Genomic DNA, 22,047 nt, shown 5'->3' on the forward strand with positions numbered 1-22,047 from the left:
AAAAACTAAATAAAAATAACACTGTTTATATTACTTTTAATGTGGTAGTGTGTATTTTATTTTGACCGGAAGCGAGTGTGCGCACTTGCCGTCTTCGCAGCAGAGCAGCGTTGCCATGTCCCATTATTATAAGCGTTCTTGTTTCCTAATGTTTAAACCAGTGGTTTTCTAACATTTTCAAGCCAAGGACCCCCAAAATGAATATGCATTTGTCTACGGACCCCCCATCTGAAAACATTTTATGCCTGGGACCCCCATACAAGATTTGTGTTGTTAAAATGTTTCAAAAATATTCATTATTTGTTTTATATAGCAGATCTACAGAGCTTGTAGAGCAGCCAATGTATTGTTTAAAGGGCAAAGGGCTCGTTGCTTATGGGCTTGTTTTCTTAGACCTGGATGCTTGTTTCTTTCTCCAAACCTGGCAACGCTGCAGCCGCGCAGTCTGACGTGACATGAACAGTAGCTTGTAGCCCAGCTTTGGTCATCTTCACTTATGGCACCAACTAGAAGAAAAGGTCCTTTGCAGCTTGTCCAGAGAGAGATCGACGACATAAAAAGAAGGGTTTGTTATGTGCTTATACTGATACGTAAAGAATTTACTACAGCTGAATGGGAACAATTGAGTAAAACTGCCTTAGATCTGTTTTCAGAGCGTCAGCATGAACTCACGGATAACGCGCGCTGTCTCTGGACCTGCAGAGCTTTACTAGTAACTAAGGTATACAACTCTAGTAACTAGGGTATACCAACTCTAGTAACTAGGGTACATACCAACTCTAGTAACTAGGGTACATACCAACTCTAGTAACTAGGGTACATACCAACTCTAGTAACTAGGTTCGGTGGTGGTGGCACGTTTACGCTACGACGTTAACTGACTTAAACACTGGTATGATTAGAGCACCTCCAGCCAGTAACGTTATACAGGCGTTGATGAAAATTATTAAAATAAAACAGTTTTCAACTATGCTCTGTCTGTGTAGGATACAACTCTCGTAGACGTATTTATGATTTTGACGTTTTCAATCTACGAGAGTTGTAGGGTTGATCCCCCCATGGACACAGGGACTTTCATCTCCTAGCCCGTAGATCTCCAACTACAAACATGTACAAATACAAAAAAAAGAAATGTGCTTGCCTTACCCCCTCTCGTAGTACGAGAGTTGTATTCTACAGATATGTTGCATGTATTCTGACAACATTGTAAGACCACAAGGCTGCAATGGGTTTTAAACATGTTTATTTATTGAAACTGTAAATGTATTGTCAATTGTAATTTGTCTGGCAAGATATTATATAGGCAGGAGGTCTCAGTTTAGAGCCTGTCATCTGTTTTCCCCTCAAAGGTTGACAGCCTTGTGAAGGATCAGAATCAGACATTGAACCCAGAAGAGGCATACAAAAGGTAATTAAAAAAAGCCCTATGGAGACCCAAACTACTGTAAGTACATTTAATCTGATCCTGCTTGGCAGGTAGACTTTAACATACTATTTTCACGAGGACGTGTTCTCAAAACTTGATTTCAATTCAAACAGATGCCAAGAGGTGCAGAGCTCAGCTGAAAAGGCAGTGGGAACACTCAAGAGGCTGACCAAAGTTAGTGGCTCAATTTTACCCCGTTTCTGTTTTGCATTTGGCAATACTACAGATTCAAATTCAGATATTCACAAACTATGTATTCGTTTTATACGAGTCGAATAACGTCTTGTTGTGTATTTCAAGCATTGTGAGCTTCCATTGTAAAATGAATAGCATTGGAAAATGTCAAAATTTCAATACAGCAATGAATTGATACTATAAATAATTTGTAAATTTATATTTATGAATGCTTAAGTATTTTTTGAAGCATGTACTTTTGAATAGTTAAGTATTTTCAAAAGCAAGTACTCTAGAGTATCTACTCAAGTCCTGGTGTTGAGTTACTTTGTCCACCACTGGCTATCTTACTGAAAACCTTCACTTCTCCCTCTGTTGCTGTGTCCAGACTGATGAGCCTGCCCCTGTAGGGAACTACGATCAGAGGAAACGGGAAGAGGAAAGACGACTACAGACAATCATGGGGAGGCTGAACACCCTCTCTCTGGAGCTATCGCCCCCAGGGCCAAGCTCTGCAGCAGGGTCAGTTAGATCAAGCCTGCTTTATACTTTACCGTATGATGGTGTCACATGGAGAAAATAGCATAATCTCACAAAGTGTTGTGATGCGTTGTGAGCTTGTGGATCTGCTACTTTTGCTTCACCCTTGTATGATGGAGCCTAAATTAAGCATTAGATTGATCACTCCTCTGGGCTCCTCTGGTTTAGGTTTGTACTCCGTCCTGTCTGTCCATCCAAGGTCTTGTCCGGAGCATATATCCTATTATAGCACTGCACAATTATGGCTAAAATTATAATCCTGATTATTTGTCTTAATATTTTGAACTTGATTATTAACCACAGTTATTGATTGGGGTCAAATGCTTTTAGAAGTTTCTTAACCACTTGAGCCCTAGCATCCCTATTCTGGAATACAGTACAGTACAAGCTCACGACGCGAGTCATGACGCGTAGATCGGCTATTTGCCGCAGAGATTTGGTGTAGAGGGGAAAAAAGAGCCAACTCAGGTCCGTTTTACTAAGTATAGAGGGTCAAGACTCTTAAGTGGTTCATGCCTTGGTTGCTCATTGTGTGTGTATGTCAAATGGTACAGTATGTAATGACCTCTGTGGTTTTATTGCGCCTCAGTGAGCCTGATTGATGGACAGATGGCTTTTACATTGTTCTAGTTATATGAAACCTTGTGTAAAGGGCCGTTCACACCAAAGCACGATAACTATAAAGATAATAGTTTAAAAAAAAATCTAGTGGATGGCAGTGTTAACTACACCACAAGTATAAACAAACACAACAAACACAATGGTGAACGATATTCATGTAGTCATTAGTTATTATAGTTATAGTGCTTGGCATGAACGCCCCTTAACACTTGGGGTGCCAGAGGTTTATTAAAATATTATACGTTGAATGCCAGGATTTTTAACAATTTTTGAACCTTTTTCAAGTAGTCACAAAATATTTTCAGTGATCACCGTCCTCACGGTGATCCCCTCATTACACACATACAGGTCTCGTACAATCGGGGGGAAAAATTTAAAAACATTCGGTAATCCGTTCCATAGTTGCAGCCAGTTGAAAATAGTTAAATTAACATTGTAAAAAAAAAAGTACACAGGAGCCGAGATACAGGTTTTTGAAGTCATAAGTTAACCAGGAAGTGGATTGGAGTCTAAATCTTCGAACAATGATATCTCCTGGTGCTGTGAAGGAAAAAAACGTATATATACGGTTTTGGCACTCAACGTTAGTACGGCCAAAACCGTATATATACGGTTTTGGCACCCAATGTGTTAATGGTGAAGCAGTAGCTGTCCAAATAAGATGTTTTAATTAATTGCCAAGTTTCACAATTGCGTAATAGTGAAACGTAAAACTATGCTTTGCAATACGTTTGGAAATTGTGCAGCCCTACTCCTATACCATGAGACTTGGGTGACCAAACTTTATATATGGTTACATCTTAGTGTATAAAATGAATAACTTAATTAATACAATATTTTCCCCTCGTGGTCATATTTTATCCACAGTGAAGATCAGAAGGAAGAAAGTGAGGATGATGACGAGGAGGACGAGGATGATGAAGATGATAGTGATGAAGAAGTTGACAAGCGTGTTGCCAAATCCTTTTCACAGTCAGACCCTCATGTCTACGCGGTCCTCAGTGACTTCAAAGGAGATCAGGACGGAGACCTCTCTGTTAAGGTGAAGTACATCCTATTCCAGAACAGACAGCAGGCTGGCGTGCTAGGTTGACTACTTTCAAGTACTATGTATGTATTCTTGGGAAGAAAGGTAATATTGCCAATATTCCAACATACACTTAAATCTGTATGCTGGGAAAACCTTTGCAGAAAATAGCAGATCGACAAGCTCACAACGTGTCGCAAGTCGCAACGCAACGTGTTGTGACCTTGTCAATCAGCTATTTTCAGCGATGTATTTTCAGAAGATATTTAATGTAGAGTGAAAACAGAAAGGTCACTAGTATTGAGTGCAGTGCTGAGCTCAACAACGTATGCCTGGCGTTCAAGTTCTATGTGGACACACAAATCACACTAGAAATAATACGTTGTTAAAGCAACAGATTGAAAACAAAAGAAATGGGTGTGACACAAGCAGTGCTTGACATACAGGTACTGGTCAGTGTTATATGGCAAGTGGAGAAGTATTAAGAGACTAAAGATTCTGGAAAGCACGAGTCATTGTCACATGATTAAAAAAAAAATTTCTATCGATTAGTCACCCCATGGAAACTTGAATTAATGGATATTATTTAGTTTTTGTCGCATTCTAAGCCAATCATTTGATGACCAGCGGACCGGTAGGCAGCGGTTCCGGTAGGAGAAACAAAGGAGACTCTTTGTGTCTCCTACCGGAACTGCTGCCGGTCATCAAATTATTGGCTTAGGAATGCGACAAAAACTAAAATATATATCCATGAATTCAAGTCTCCATGGGATGACTAATCGATAGAAAAAAAAGTGTTTTTGGGGGTGAACTATCCCTTTAAGCCCCTTGCTCCTCAAGGCCATTGACGAAATGTCCACCACTTCACTCACTTGTTGGCATTTGCTCACCCCTCCCCAGTTGAGCCCATTCCTATTTCTTTGTGGACACTTCTCCAGGTGTTCCTAGGGTGACCTCTTTTACTTTTCTCTTGGAGGTTCCATTTTAGGCTGATGTTTGTGGCAGGTTTTCTGTGTGTCCAATTTTCTCTTTTGAATTTGTAAGGCAAAGGGATCCTGCCTTGTTCTTTTCCAGGTCCACATTGTTTATTTTCTCTCCTGAGGCAGGACTCTCTGATCCATACAGCATCACCTGTTTTACGTTGGATTTGTATTTTTTTTACCAAATGGTAACATTTTGTGATACATTTGACTGCAATTATGCTGCTTTTTCAGAGGGGTGAGGTATTGAGGATCATTAACAAAACAGCAGACGGATGGTGGCTGGCACTGGACACTAAAGGCAACAGGGGAGTGGTCCCCAAAACCTACCTGAAGGTACAATACACACCTTGCTAACCATCCTCACTCCATAGCCTGCAGTTGTGTTGTCACTTGTCACATTTTAGTAACACCTGTTACTGTCTGAATGAATAACCCTCCTCTTTCTCATATACCTGATTAATCGAACAACATTGAACCTCTGATTTATACTTTATACTTTGTTGTATGACAGTGTCTCTCGCGAAAATAGCCGTCGCATGTGATGCCTTGTGAGCTTGTAGATCTGCTTTTTCTGGCGAGTCACACTGTCTTATGCCGTTGACAATTGTCAACTGTCTTGACAATTGTGAATGAGGTACCAACTAATGACACATTTCAGAGTGGTGATGGAGTGGATGATGAAGATGACGATGACAGCACTGATGATGACAACGATGATGATAAAGACTCTAATGAGAAGGACTCTAATATTGATGGTGAGGAAGAAGAGGATGGGGATGAGCTGACTGAGGCCAAAGATAGAAAGAGGTGACGTTATGCTTTCAACTCTTGATGTTTCTAAGCTCAATGGCTCATTAGGTGTTGCTGGACATCTTAGTAGTAAGAGTACATTCGTATATACATAGTACGTTCCCTTTGGATCGGAGGTCAACACGTTTTATTTTAGTCGTCCTAACTTGGATTTTATTGCCAAAAATGATGGTCAGTATTTGTTTTCCCAGGGTAAAATTAAGACAAAAATTGCTGATGCCAAATTGATAGTTCTGTCTAGTGTGTTTATGTCAATTAATCAATCTTTCGCTTCCTCAGGTCTTCGAGCTGGTCCACTGTCAGAAAGGCCCTCATTGAGGTAAGCTACTGCGCTCAACAAAAAGGCATGTAATAATATTAATAACATTAGCTTGAATTATAAAGCGCTTTTCAAAACAAATGATAAGATAAACAACAATAGAACAAATAATTGTTAATCTTCAAGTTAGTTAATAATCTAGCTACCGAATTGTTGCAGGCGGGAGATAGCCTTTTTGCTGAGCCCAGAAAAGAAGGCATGAATGGTCTGCAAATGTTGCAAACAGTATATGTTTGCGCTGTTTTTAAATGGTCAAATGAAGCTATGGGAAATTTAACTGGAAATGGGCATGCCACCTTCGGGAAACCAGGACTACATTTATCCACTACAATTATGCACAGTCTATAGATGGCTATCTATTCTCATTGCAGCATACTATGATTAGATTGGTTACTGTATATCCTATGGTCTTAAATATTTTCTTCACATCATCTGCTGGAATCAGAGTTACGTTGTCCTTTAGTGGGTTTTGTGTGTCTGTTTGACAGATCGATGCGACTGATGTCCTCTCTGCCATGGGGGCCATCCCGTCAGGATTCAGACCATCAACCCTCAATAAGCTACTGGTGGATGAAGGTCAGCACATGCTTGTGCACACCTACAGACACATGTACCCATACATGATACCTGTTTTCACTGCACCCACAGATTATTACAATCCTTAAAAAGGCATGTAGAAAAAGTTAGGTTCTATATGTTTGAAGACTACTATTACTAATACAGTACTGACTATTGAGTGTAGCAGAAGATTAACTCTTATTTCATTGTCTAGGGATAACCTACAGAGGAAGCCATTACATTCAGCCTGAGCTCAGCCAATCACAGCTTTCCTTTAAAGACCTCTTCCTGGACACAGACACTGGCAGGGTAAGACCGCTCTCTTTTAAGCACGTCATTATAGGCAAAAACCTTTTCAGAATACGACGCATTTTGAACTTTAAGATCGGCTATTTTCTTTGCTCATCATACGACAAAGTAGAGTATATTTATATAAGTATGTAGTGCTTGAGTAGTCATATGAATATATATTATTCACTAGTGCATCATAGTCGTCTCGTGTCCTTTCCTTTCCTCTCCAGGTTCGTTCTCGGTCAGTGAAGACCAGTATTTGCTTCAACCTGTGGGGCTGCAGGATGATTCCTACCCCTGGAGTCGGAATTCAAGTCCTTAGCAGACACATCCGCCTCTGTGCCTTCGACGGAACTCAGGTAATGGTTCATCTTGTCTGGCCCTCTGGCTCGACAGTCAAGAGATTTACCATGTAGAAGATAAGAATCTTGTCTTGGCAAGTCTTTCCATGTTCAATGTCAATTCATTCAACTTCTGGTTATGTGGGAGAAAAGTATGTAGGGCGGTTTAACTTTGAATTGGAATCAAAGGTTTTTCATCTGGCTTATTTAATGTAGCTTTTGGCAATGCTATAATTAGCCTAAGTCTTTGAAATGAAAGTCATACTCCTTTAAAATACTGTAGACTGACTGTACATCATTTGAAATATTTATTTCTTTATACAATAATTCATACAGCAAAACCATAAAAACTGCACCAGGTGATGGTATCTGATGCTGCCAAAGATGACTCTGTACTGTGTCTGACAGGTATTGAGTAACATTCACACCGTGAGGGCAACCTATAATGACAAGAACCCCAAGACCTGGACATTCTCTCCAAGGGTATGTAGTGCGTACTGTTGGAGCATGCAAACAAGCGCTTATTTCACAGGTTTTCAAAGTGGTGGCCAGGGCCGCCAAAAAGAAGAGGAGAAAAAAAGATGATTATTGCCAGTTTAACCAAAAAAAAAAATTACGTATCGTGAGCTTGTAGATCTATAGATTTAAATGTTTGCAGTGGTATGGTTAATTATATTTTGTCAACATTGGTTTCATTGCTGATATACTCATTGTTAAATGCCAAGAATATAAAACCAGCAACTTGGAACATGACTTTCCTTTTAATTATGACTGTATGTGTGTTTACTAAAGATGGCAGGTCTCCTGCCTATCATGCTGGATGGAGAATGTTTTCTACGCTGCAGTTCTGAATCACCTGACCTAGGCATTCTCTTTGAGCTGGGAGTTACCTTCATACGAAACGTAAGAAGATGTCTCGTCATGGACAGCTGAACACAACCCACAACTACTCTGATCTTTTTAGGCTGCTACTTTATAAGTGTGTTTGTGTGTGTGTATGTTCTTTCCAGTCTACAGGAGAGAGGGGGGACCTGAGCTGTGGTTGGGCCTTCCTCAAACTGACTGATGACACAGGAGCCCCAATTGCTGCTAGGTATACATACACACATACAGCAAAAGGGGGGAAAAGGGTTCATACAAACACATACACTCACTGATGCATGCACATATGCATGTACAAACACATTCTCACACATTTAGCCTATTTTTTAATGTTTGCACCTAAGCATGCACTACACAGACTTATATACAATAGCCTATACAGTATGTGTGGTCATATTTCTATTTTTACTAATCACTCATTTGGGGCAGCAGTAGCTTAACGGTTAGAGGAGCATGCTTGTGACAGAAGGGTTCCCAGTTCGACCCCTCGGACCGACGGGAATGGGTGTGGAAGTGATTGGGCAAACCCCTCCCTCACTACCCACCGTTGATTTGCCCTTCAGCAAGGCATTTAACTGCCAGCTCCCCCTAGTCGAGCTGCTCAGTGGCCAACAGCATAACAGACTGTGGTTGTAGCAGCTCCCAGGTATGAATGTGTGTAACTGTATGATTGTGATGAAGACCATTGCTGAAAAAGAGCATTCGTACTCATAGTCCGTGAGCCAGGGGGGTTGGTCATTACCATCTGAGGGGAATAATGCTCATAGTGATTTTTGTCAAGGTATGCATGTCTAGAGTTAGAAAATATGTGATAGCCTTGCACCAATGGTAGCTTTATGGGTGCTATCATGCATTTTATGTTATAACACTAGGCGAAAATTACATGGGTCAATATATGAAAACATACTATTAACCCCCCCCCAAAAAAATATACAAAAGGTTTTTCAATTGGTTCTGGTACGTCTAGGCATGCTTAAGAACATACAAAAAAATCTAGGAAATTATATTTCTCGTAAAGCCATCATTTTCAAGATGGCGTCCAATATGACTGCCAGGAGCTTAAATGGCTTTATGATACTGTTCAACCTAGAAAGGTGGTTTTGGTGTCTAAAACTAGGTCTTAGGGTTCAAGAAATATGGCTGAATCAGTGAAATTACCATCAGTTAATTTTTTATTGCCAAATCAAAGATGGTGTCCATCCCATGGTGATGTTCCATTGTACTAAATTATGTTAAAAACAACAAAATATTGCAGTTGTGTGAGGGAATCTGTGAACTTCGTGAACGTGATTCATATGGGGACCTGGGGGGGGGGCATTCATAAGTGTAGAATCTATTTCTAATGTTATATTTTGACTTGCTGGTCAGTCTTTGGCCTATGTGCTAAAGGTCAGGTCAAGGTCTCTCTCGCACCTTATCGTCCAACCAGGTGTCCAAGCAGGCAGCAGATATGGTCACTGGTTGACATGTACAGCAGGCCCTATTCACCTCACAATTGACATGGAGCCGTTTGTTGACACCTTGCAGGTATATAAGCTCTATAATGTAATTGTGCATCCCGGTGGGATGCATGTTATACAGTCATTCTTCAGCTGCATTGCAAAACTGATGCAAGGTTCAGCACTGGAAGTGGAAATGCATGTGGTTGCAAAACATGACAGGCAAGTTCAGTGGTCAGTCCTGAGTGTATCAGCAGCACTCTGAAGTGGTTTCTATCAACTTGGCCAAAGACATTTGAACAGATACAGCAGTAGCCTACCTGGACACTGCACATCTCCATCCTACTGGCTGACAGTGGGTAGACAACTTCTTCCTACACTTCACATCCACCAGTTTGAATGCGCAGGGAGACACATTGACATTAACTTCACCTTTTCTCTCATGAAGCACATGACTGAAGCACTTCTTCCATGCTGGCCATGTGCAGTGTGCTTGATATCTAACCCAGTGCCTGCTGAAGATGCATGTGCTCCATGCCATAGCATAGAGGCTAAGCTAGACCTTGTCTGTCGGCACCATGATGGATTCTGGATCACTGTCTCTGCTGACCAGTCTGGGGAGCAGACTGCCATAACGATCAGGAAAGATGCTGTCATGATGCATGTGAGTGGAGTGGACTGAAGCCTTCCCCAAAATGTGCAGAAACAGAGGGAGAGTTGAAGCACTGGTGTGTCTTGGTCATAAAATATTGGGGTGTAGGATTCCTCACACACAGAAAGATCATCTCTTCAATCCCATCCTTGGCTAATTTGCCCCCATGCTGTTGTGAATAGTAATGTCCTTTACCCACATGAGATGTCATCATGAAGAGTAAGAACATTAAGCAGAAGCCGTTGAGCATGTTGTACACCTTCAGTGCTGACGATAGATACTGCATTTAGTCATGATGAGGCAGACATCACCATGAGTTCCTATATCCCTGATGCAGCCATCTCTGGAAAGGGTGTGATACACATGCTCAGTGATTACACTGATGTTCTTGTCCTGTTGTATGCTGTGTATTGGGGTGTATCAGGTGGACCTACAGTGTAAAGTATAGATGGAGCATTGGGATGGGACAGTCTTATATGTATGACAAAGGCAAGATCAGAGCACACTACACTTTGCTGGCAGGGAACTTCCCAGGCTACCCTGATGTGCTGGGTGAGGTGGGTGCCACAAGTCAATGGCCCTTCCTCCAACACCGACCAACCTGTTGCACCACATGTGGGCTCATTTATTTACAAGTGATGTTGTGGAAAGTGGCAGACCACCAAGCCCCACCTGACAAGTCGTTTGATGTCACAAAATTTGGATAGGAGATCTAGGATATTCTTGTTCCTGTCATTGCTAAGGGTGACCCCACCGTCAGAGCTATGTGACATGGTGCAATATCAATTTAGGGCACAGAGAGTGAGAAGTACATCACTGATGTACTGTAACTGCTCTGGTGAAGATGGTTACTGATGATATGTTCAAGCTACAGATGAGGAGTGATGTTAATAAGGAGGATACTTGTAAGGATGAGGTAGAACAGGATGTGGGTTGGAGAATACAGATGTAGTTGCAAAAGATACATATTTGACATTAGATTATATCATTTTACATTCATGTTATTATGAATACCAGTTCTTGTGACATGTTAATGACACTTTTCACAAAACAAAATCATGAATAGTGAACCATGAATGTTCATCAAGTTGTTTCCATTTGTTGTTCTCCCAGAGGTCAATTTTAACCTTGACCTGACCTTTGACATGATTGACCTGATATTAAAAAAATAACATCAGGAATGGATTCTACATATGAAAACCCTAAAAAAGAGGTATTAAACAGAGGTATTCTAAGACAAGCGGATTAAAAGTAAAAAAATTCCAGGCGTGTGTTTAGTGGCCATTTTGGATATTTTCTTACCCATTGCACTATATTCTGTTTATATTACAGTACATTTCCTTAGAATCTAACATGGTTTTAAATCTATAGGTAATTTACAAAGGAACCCTTTGTGTTCCATCTTTCATTAAAACCAAAGTACATCTTATGTCACATATAGTCACTATGTTGTCACTGCCTGTAATAGAAAAATATTCTAGATATGCAAATTTTAACAACCTTTCTGGACAATATATAGTCTGAGCTTTATCCCAACCATTTTTCAGAGAGAGAGCAGAGAGGGTCAATAATAAGAGAGAACCATCAGTTTGAAGTAGAATGCTTCATTCGGATTTTGAAAACTGTGTTTTGGCTTGTGGTTATAAAAGGAGTGATAACACACAGATAGCTACCACCGATGCAAGGCTATCACATTTTCCTAGCTCTAGGGGTGTATACCTACCCAAAAATCACTATGAGAATTATTCCCCCCAGATGGTAATGATGACCCCATTTTTGGGGTCCTGGCTCACGGACTATCAGACAACGTAATGGGATTAATAAACGTTGAGAAAGAGTATGTGTATATATTATTCTCCCTCCTTGTAGTGTATAGGTGTTTCATATTTTGTTTCATTGTTTGTGTGTGTGCGTGCGTGTGTGTGTACACAGGACTTATGAGCTACCAGTAAATGGGGGAACTCCCTATGAGAGAGATGTAGCAATGGAATACACTGCATCAAGAGAAAGTAAGACGAAATGCATTGTATATTCTCTCACAGATGTCTGATTGTAAACCCTGTTTCCCCTATAATTAAACTCTCCAGGACTTACAAAGGCCATTACTTAAATCTAACATCAAAATTATATAATGGTATCATATCTACTGTGAACCAAGTTGTTGCAAAGTAAGAGATGTTGGTTTAGGTGGGGATTTGCACCCCCAGGTTCGGTTTTATTTATTTTTAAGATGCATTTCCCCTTTTAAAATCGTACATGTGTCTTTGAATGGGCTTGTAGGGCAAAGTAACTATCATTTCAAGTTAAATACAGAGAGTTAAAAGGTGAGGGTGCAACAATAAGACTATGTCATACATACAGCATACAGTATAACAATGACCTATATCATGATGGTACTGTTCATACCTCATCCTATCATATATTTGAGGAGCCGAGCAAAACATTTATTGTACACTTATATACCTGTACACAAGACGTAACAATAAAGACCACCTCGAACCTTGATACAACATGCTGTCTATCCTCTCTTCTGAAGGCACTGTGTTCCATCAGATGCTACAGTCCAGGAGACAACCAAAAGTCATTTTGAAGTTGAAGTCAGCCAACAGTCGCACCAGAACTCAGCTCAGGTGAATGGACCAAGAACACAAAGATAATATAAAATATTTAGGTGATACTGTGATTATGTAAAGAATAGCTAATAGCTAAATCATGAGTAACCAGTTAAGTTACCACAATAATGTAGTATTTGTTTAGATATTCAGTTGTATTTGTAATTGTAAATGTTATTGATTACTGTTACTTACCTAATTTAGGCCAGTATTTGTTAAAAAGTTAAAGCATTATATTCTGATATAGTAGTCATTACCATAAAGAGTGTTTATTCAGTTATGCATATCTAAATGACCCAAATGTCATCCAATCAGGAGAGAGAACCCATTTATCAGCAATGTTATAGTGTACCAATTTTGTCTTCTGTCATCACTTCCAGTTTGACTTGGTTATCTTGAACCTCCTGATTGGATTGAATTGGTATCCCGACCTGAAGATGTATTTTAATGCTGTGTATTCTCTGCTAGTGTCCTACCAGACACGCTGTTGTTCTGTTTGAGTTCTGTCCACCTGCTGGCTCTGCACAGACAAATTCTAGCTGACACTCTGCTGATGGACAGACCAACCATGCAAGATGCTGGTAACACACACACACACACACACACACACACACACACACACACACACAGACACAGACACAGACACACACAGACACAGACTGCACAGAAACTGCACATGCATATCTACCTTACAATCGGATTGTGTCGCTGTTTGTTCAGTGTTTGTCAAAAACTCGCCACTGCGCATGCGTATGCACCGCTGTTGCCAGATCGTGCGCGAGCAACAAGCAACCAGCTTCATGAAAAAACACAACGCTGCGCACTGCGCATGCGTCGACGCACTTTCTCTAACCAATTTACACCCACTTCACGCTTACAACACCTCGACATGACATGGCAACCCAACCAACCTCACTCTCACCGCCTATCAGCGTCGTCGCTCAAACACGAACGGCAGCCATTGCGTAGGTCCACTGTTTCTGTAGCCTGCTTTCTCCGGACTTTTCCACTTCACAAAGCTCTATAACTTCTTCTTTGAGGCACGGAATTTACTTATAACATATCATTTGGATAGAATTTAGTTGTTTCACTTCATATGTGTGGTCACTTAATCATGACAGAGCCTATTTAAAAAATAAAATTCAGAGAACCGGCAGGGGCGGGCCGTCACACGCATGTATCCGAATAAGGCACCCTATTTTGGGCATGGCTATCTCAAAAGTCCCGTTGCATCACATTAGTCACGGAGGTGGTATGTTGACACACACACACACACACACACACACACACACACACACACACACACACACACACACACACACACACACACACACACACACACACACACACACACACACACACACACACACACACACACACACACACACACACACACACACACACACACACACACACAGATCTGTTGTGCTATAGTCACGGCTTTGTATTGCAAAAAAAAACGGGGAGACAGTCACACCACGCACGTCTCACAGTACAGTACAGTACAGTACAGTACAGACCGTACAGTACAGACAGTACAGTACAGTACAGACCGTACAGTACAGTACAGTACAGTACAGTACAGTACAGTACAGTACAGACCGTACAGTACAGTACAGTACCGTACAGTACAGTACAGTACGTACCGTACAGTACAGTACAGACCGTACAGTACAGTACAGTACAGTACAGTACAGTACAGCACAGTACAGACTGTACAGTACAGTACAGTACAGTACAGTACAGTGCAGTACCGTACCGTACCGTACCGTACCGTACAGCACAGTACAGTACAGCACAGTACAGACCGTACAGTACAGTACAGACCGTACAGTACAGTACAGCATGGCTATCTCAAAAGTCCCGTTGCATCACATTAGTCACGGAGGTGGTATGTTGACACACACACACACACACACACACACACACACACACACACACACACACACACACACACACAGATCTGTTGTGCTATAGTCACGGCTTTGTATTGCAAAAAAAAACGGGGAGACAGTCACACCACGCACGTCTACTGTACAGTACAGACCGTACAGTACAGTACAGACCGTACAGTACAGTACAGTACAGACCGTACAGTACATTACAGTACAGTACAGTACAGTACTGACTGTACAGTACAGTACAGTACACACCCAGTACAGACCGTACAGTACAGTACAGTACAGTACAGACCATACAGTACAGTACAGTACAGTACAGACCGTACAGTACAGTACAGACCGTACAGTACAGTACACACCGTACAGTACAGACCGTACAGTACAGTACAGACCGTACAGTACATTACAGTACAGTACAGTACACACCGTACAGTACAGTACAGTACAGACCGTACAGTACAGTACAGTACAGTACAGTACAGTACAGACCGTACAGTACAGTACAGTACAGTACAGTACAGTACAGTTTTTTTTAATTTATTTTTTTATCCCATGACTTTGTACCCCAAACGACATTTTCTTTGGGGAGGTTAGGGGTGGGGGGGTTGGGGGGGGGTACTAGAATTCTGCCCGCGTAGCGGGCAGAACTTCTAGTACTGTACATAGAGGGACTAAGGCACAAATGCACACACAAGCTTGCAGAGATGATGGTTTGTTTTCTCTCTCTCTCTCTCTCTCACCCACCCACTCACTCACTCACACTCTCTCAAACACTATCTCTCCCACCCTCTCTCTGTATAGATCTAATGTGTAGTCCTATCCTGGCTACCTTCCCTGTGCTGCTGGACCAAACAGATCTTCTGGATGCTCTCAGGGTCAGTGGAACTGTCTATGGTCGCTATATGGCCACGCCCCCCTCCTGACTACCTATACATAAATGTAAATGGACCCAATGGATACATTTGTACATTCTGAGTTACAAATGGATAAAGTAACACTTGAGGGTTTTATTGTATTGTAGCTATAGGCCACTTTTTGTAGAACAAAATAAATCAAAATCTCCCCAGATATGATCTGTGTCTCACACTTGGTTACGTGATCTTTTTCCTAATTTTATTATGGTAGAACTGTTGATGTGAATTAACTCACAGGACCAATGTTGTTAAAATAAAAGTTGCTTGCTTTAAAAAATATATATGAAAAAAGGGACCACAGTGTTTGTTGCGTGCCTATGATTTCATCACCAGCAGAGCAAACTACCATCCTGTTAACTGTGATATGGTTAGATGTTATTAAAACGATACTATAGCATTTAACTAATTTGACTGTGGATTATTTAAGGCGACAATTTTTGCCAATGGAGAAATTAAATTAAGGTTTTTTATTTATTTTGTCCAGTGAACCAAACGGCATCTAGTGGCTACCTGTATGTTACCACAAACATAATGATGTTGACCTGGGCCACTATTATAAATGTATTCAGATGTTGTGATACATTGTTGCTACTGAATGAATGACTGGCTACCTCACTGGTATGGATGCTTGACAGAAACAGAAAAATGTTTAAGTGACTTTCTGACTGACTGTTTTATTGGCTGTCTTCTCTTCAGAGTGCCTGGTTGGATGCTGAGAGCAACATGAGCAGAGCTCAGAGGGTGAGATTGTGTGTGTGTGTGTGTGTGTGTGTGTGTGCGCCTGCTGTGTGTGCGCCTGCTAGTTTACGGCCTATGTGCAGTTTTGTATACGTGTGCATGTGTAATATTCACATTAACCTATAGATGGCGCTTAAAGTACACAGTAAAGAAAGTAACTCTGTTAGCCACAGATATGACATAATATTGTTTACGGCAATTAGGATGTTCAAATTCCATTCTAATCACATTATTTAGTTTGTTTTACTTGTGTTTGTGCACACCTGCCAATTTGTGTATGTATGTATTTATTTGCTAAATGATTTGTGCATACAGTGTGTCTTTACAGTAAGTTCTTTCTAACTGGTGCTTATTTTCCTGCAGTTTCATAATGTGATGGTTATTGTTAGATCAGTTATGGTTAGGGTCAGGGGATATGGAATGAGTCCAAGTTAATGCATTGTCCCCAAACACTTACTTAACCGTTTTTTTGTGTGTATTTACATTTACATGCAAGCAGACAGTACCTGCGGGTTTCCGTGCATTATTTGCATTCCTCTCTGCATACATTATGTAGTACATTTGATTAATAATGTTCTGTTACTGTTCATGCTCCTCTTTTCACAGAGAGACCTGGCCCATCTAAAGCAGGAGTTCACTAAAGTCTACCTCTCATCCGTTTACTACCTCCTGCACACCCCCTCGTTGCCATGCCAACGGTGGGCGGACCAGCCTTGCGAGGAGCAGCGCGCACGAGTCACCTACGCCACCGTGAGTGCACTCAAAGACGCCCAGCACACCACTGGCCAATCGGGAAGCCTGCAGGTCTTCATTGACCCCGAGCATTGTCACCGTGCTTTTGACATTGTAGAGCTGACCTATGACCTTTTGCGGGTGGCACGGTAACAATCGGGGGAATGAACGTCGTTTAAAATTGGTGGCACTTTGTTATGTATATATTTATTACTTTTTAGCTGACGTTCTAGATGTTTGAGATTAGTGGTTCTCAACTCTCCAGAGGTCCATAAAGCCAGGTGAACGTACTCCAGGTGAATGTACTGTACAGAGTAAAATCCTCTGTCTTCATTTTACTCTGTGTGTACAAATGTACGTTTGGTTACATTTGTGCACTGTCTGAGTTAGCAAATGGATGGAATTAACACTGAGAATGTTACTGTGTAGCTGCTATTTTGGCTCTAGCGACATTTGAGGTTTCTATATACTGACCTTTGACTGTATGAAACTGTATTTGACTGTGATTTTTTTTTCTTTCTGTTTATGTTGAACTTCAAGGCAACATGTTTTATCTTTGCTGTGCCAAGAGGCACTTTTCATAGCAGCGATTTTGATAAACGCAGCTGAAGGTAAAGACACGTGGGTTATGTTTCATTCAAAATAAGACACACTGGGTGTAAACCTTAAAATGCTACACGTAATCAATCTGTAGGGAAATGGTTACCGGTATGAAAGCACAACTCGGTAAAGAATTGTTAATGGTAGTCATAGCCTTTCCTGACAATACGGACATTAGAGGATACAATGAAAATCTTTTTGATTGCATTTTGAAATGTATTTTACACAGATTTATTGGGACCACGACAGATTGCTTAATCATTGACATGTAGACTTTATAGTGATATGATCAGCTGGATTTGATACTGTTATTTATTTTTGCAACTATTTCAAAATAAATATTTAATGGTTAACTGTGGTTGATTTGTTCAAATATAAAAGGGTGGGACTGTTATCACTTGCATCTTATATCCCTCTCTCTCTTTTTGTCATCTCTTCTTCCAGTTGCTTGCCCCCTCCCCTCTAGTTCTCACTCTCCTCACCATCTGATTCTCTCACCTTACATTCCTGTCTTTAACATTTTTACCGACTCCTCTCCTCCCTGTGCCTCCCTCTTTCCCTCCCCTCATCTCTCTGCCCCTCCTTCCTTTTTCCATTGCGTTTCTTTCCCTCCCTCTTTCATTTCTGTCCCCACCCAATAGTTCAACATCAATGCTTGACAAAAGTCTTTCAATGAATGGAGTAGTGTTCAGGGTTAATAATTACTCTGACATGGTCTATATATATCCAGGTATAAAAGCAGTGAGAACGGTGAGAGGTCAGTGCAATTGGATGCTGTGTCATGATCAGGTTTTGAGGTGGAACATGACAGAATCTATGACTATTCATAGATTCTGTCATGTTCCACGTTGTGTTCTATGTTAAATTGATATTTGTTCTGTTTTGTATTTAAATTAGTGTGAATGACAAAGGCTGAGATTTGGAAACGACTAAAAGGAAGCTTAAAGTCAAAATATTTTACAGCGTAAATCATTTGGAGCCAATTTGACGTGAAAATGTCTCAGGGTATTACTGATCAATGACATTTTCGTTACATTAAAGTACATTTCATCTTGATAACATGCTGCATATCAATATTATTAACTGATACCAAAGCAGCTTTGCTATACTCTTTTTTGCAATATACAGTACTACGTAGTCACTCTTTTACGGTCACATCACTTTTTCTGGCACCCCCACATTACTGTAGTGTTATGTTATGCACTAATGGATATTACACTTCCACAAATACTGTAAATGACCTTTGCCCAAAACCTAATGATGATTCTAACCCTAAACCGGAGGGCGACCGTCTGGGAATCGGAAGGTCCTCACCGGTTTAGCCATCGGCTCACCAGTGTGTACGTGTTGGAAGTGTCGCTGAGCCTGTGCTCTCACCAAAGCCATCTGAGCAGCCATCAGCTGGGTGAAGCTGTAAGAGCAAATCCCCTCCCCATGGAGACCAGAAAATACTCCCTTTCCACCTTACTGAACCCATAACCTCAAAATGGCAAAATTATTTTTGTGAGGAGCTGCCTGACAGGTCCTCATTTCTCCTGGAAGTCACTCAATCTGCCAAGAGTTCAAATGCATCCAGTCCACAATAGTAAAACCGACACCCACCCACCCACAAATCCTTTCTTCAATGTTTGGGGGTAAATAATATGTCTACAGATCCTGTTTTTCTGCATTCCATCTTGTGTGTTCTGTTCCACAAACAACATGAGATGGCCGTACCCATGGATACACTCAAGGCGTCCAAAAAAGAATTGTGTAGTGTTTAGCTGATAGAAGCGGGATGACATCAGGCTTATGTTGAGAAATCCTCTGAGATGCAGGTTGGAGGCAGCATTGATGATGGGCTGTTCATTTAACAACCATTTTTTTCTCTTCTCACATAGCAAACAATTTGAATAAAATGTTAATCCCGTTCTTCAAATCCAACCAGATTTTATACATGCAATATGGTATAATTTCATTGTAGAAACGCATTTGATATACAGAGTCGCGACTTGCAGGGCCCTGGCATATTGCCTCTGTGTTGAATAGGATTTTTTTCTATTAACTTGTTGACAACCATTCACACAATCACTGCCTTGTTGTGGTGATTTTTATAAGCAGGATATGCTGAGAAGTTTCACCCAGTTCCCAGTTCCCAAGTCTCATTCTCCCTCTAGAACTATTGTGTCTGACGTTGAGACCAAGAGGAGAGATTTGGAGGAGGGTCGGGTACAGTTGAGCTCGAGGCGAGTTTCCAGGGGGTAACGTTTCAGTGGCGTGCTGCAATAGTGATCCTGAAGGCTGCACAGAGGCCCTTGTTGCCTTCAGTGGTGATGGTAGTGACGCGTGTGTTTTTGTGTTAGGGGATGCATGTGATGTTTAGGGCTGGATTAAGTAGATTAGACAAAGGAAAGACCACCAATTTATTTAAAAAAAAAATAATCAGTGGTCCTAATTTAATCAGTGATAAAATAGTTTCACTGATTAAAGAGAGGGGAGAATTTTATATTCAGTGAATGAAGCGGTAGAGGAGAGGACATGGGTTCATGCTCAAGGACACTTCGACACTAACTCTGGGGGAGCCCGGGATCGAACTGGGAACCTTCCGGTTCCCAAGCGGCCGCTCTACCTCCTGAGCCACTGCTGCCCCACAAAGGTCATGGGTTGACCAAAAGCAATCGAGATCATCCTCCCATGGTATTCCGGCAATTACATTTTGAGATATGCTGTGTGCAAGTGCAAAAGTTGGCCTAATGGTAGCAATAGGGGATGGGCCGTTGGGTCAGGGAAATCGGTAGAGGTCATCCTCTTTGGAGCATGAAGATGCAATTCAAATTCCATGGAAATCCAGCCAGTAGTTTTTTAAATACTATGTTGCTTGGGACCACATTGGTGGAAGGAGGCAGTGAGGCACTGACTGACCAACTTTGTCATCCTTAGAGCACTTGCTACCCAAGTTACTTAGGCAGGTTATTCCTAAGACAAAGGGTATTAACGGCAATAGTCCAGTCATCCTTCATCTTAAACATGCAAGTTTTAAACCCAATGGCCAAAAGGGGAAATGTGTTATACAAGTGAAGTTACTTGGATTTTTGGTGACAATCTTAATCCAGAGTGACATGACTGAGAGGCTTGGGTTAAGTGTATTAGCCAATACTAGCCATTGTTTTCTGGCTTAAAGTGATGGCAGAGGTTCCCTGGAAGCAGGCATGCAAACTCTCTCCCTCTTTTAGCGCTTCTGTATGTGTACTGAATGTGTGTGTGGATGTGTGCGTGCATGTACACACAGTTGTACAGTTCTGGAGTGTAACCAGATCTGTAGCAGAGCTACTCCAAGGTGTGGCTCTCTTTCGGTCAAACATAACTTTTTGACTGACTGGCTACAGTAACCCTGTTTCTTTGCCCTCTCTCTGTCGCCAGGACAATTAGTTTTGTATCCAGTAGGCTACCTACCATTAACCCGTTTCCCCAGCAACAACCATTGTGTTTGTCAGTTGTATTGGTCTAGAGACATAAAGACAAAAGCATAATCAGAATATAATCTTTATTCTCACATGCAGTAACTGTAGCTATTATTCTTCTTTAAGTGTATTGTTTATTTTTGTTTATTTTATGTATTTATTTTTGTCTTTTAACAGTGTTCGGGAAAAAAATCAATCATTTATTTATATAAATATTTTAACTTTTCTTATTCGAGCAATAAACCGACTGTTGATAGTTTCCATGCCTGATGGTGCATTTAAACAGCAATTGGTCATTGCTGTCACGTACAAATCACGCGTCATTGACGGTATACTAAAGCTTGCTTCTCACTTGACAAGATCCAATTTTGGTGTGAAAGTGTTTGGTGGGAAAGTGTTCCAAGACCCCCAACGTTGCCATCCTCTGTCTACTCCATTAGTGACAAAATGATCTTAAAACTACAATCTGTACGTTTTATGTCCTCTTGCAACTGTAACAACTATTGTAACTATTATCCCAATTCTGTTTTCTAAAATATAAAATTCAGAATTTATAAAAAATTATTGATTGAGTCGATCGGTTAGTTTACTTCCTCTTTGGGCAAAGATGCTTGACAGGGACTATTTATAAACAGTGTTTACATATATGTTTTATATTTTACTCCATAAACAGCCAATGAAACAAAGTCAATGGTCTCGCTTTTCTCGTTCACTGGTGAATTGAACATGAACACCACTTTTGTAACTGTAGTAGGGGTTGAAGGTATACAGTTTAGATTTAACTATTTTAGCAATGCCTGGGTTTGGTATCAACCACATTCAACCTAGCATCTCTATTTTGGGCATATCATTAAATGCAAACATGTTCAACTTCCTGGAAAACTATCACAATGTTGCCAGTGTTTTACTAATAAGATGACTCCAATTGATTCCATTAGCCACTTGAGGCCTTCGAACAACTACCCTGAACTAACTATGTGAGTGACTGTGCACAATAAAATCCTCAGTGTTCATTTGACTCTGAGATTGTCAAACATTCTTAGGTTC

General features: G+C 40.9%; 1 protein-coding gene across 1 annotated transcript; it reads left to right on the forward strand.

Annotated features, from left to right (window-relative positions):
• The first annotated feature begins 451 nt into the window (after positions 1-451).
• nphp1 (nephronophthisis 1) lies at positions 452-17,863 on the forward strand. Its single transcript, XM_080450408.1, has 20 exons — positions 452-565; positions 1,350-1,408; positions 1,540-1,600; positions 1,989-2,122; positions 3,629-3,803; positions 5,003-5,104; positions 5,430-5,578; positions 5,861-5,900; positions 6,389-6,476; positions 6,673-6,767; positions 6,980-7,108; positions 7,499-7,573; positions 7,883-7,993; positions 8,101-8,183; positions 11,996-12,072; positions 12,600-12,693; positions 13,144-13,256; positions 15,378-15,451; positions 16,187-16,231; positions 16,835-17,863. The coding sequence occupies exons 1-20, from the start codon at positions 497-499 to the stop codon at positions 17,111-17,113; spliced, it is 2,052 nt and encodes a 683-aa protein (XP_080306534.1). The 5' UTR covers positions 452-496; the 3' UTR covers positions 17,114-17,863.
• Positions 17,864-22,047: the final 4,184 nt, after the last annotated feature.

Source organism: Gymnoscopelus braueri (genome assembly GCF_963280865.1).
Source record: "Gymnoscopelus braueri genome assembly, chromosome: 14".
Taxonomy (NCBI): domain Eukaryota; kingdom Metazoa; phylum Chordata; class Actinopteri; order Myctophiformes; family Myctophidae; genus Gymnoscopelus; species Gymnoscopelus braueri.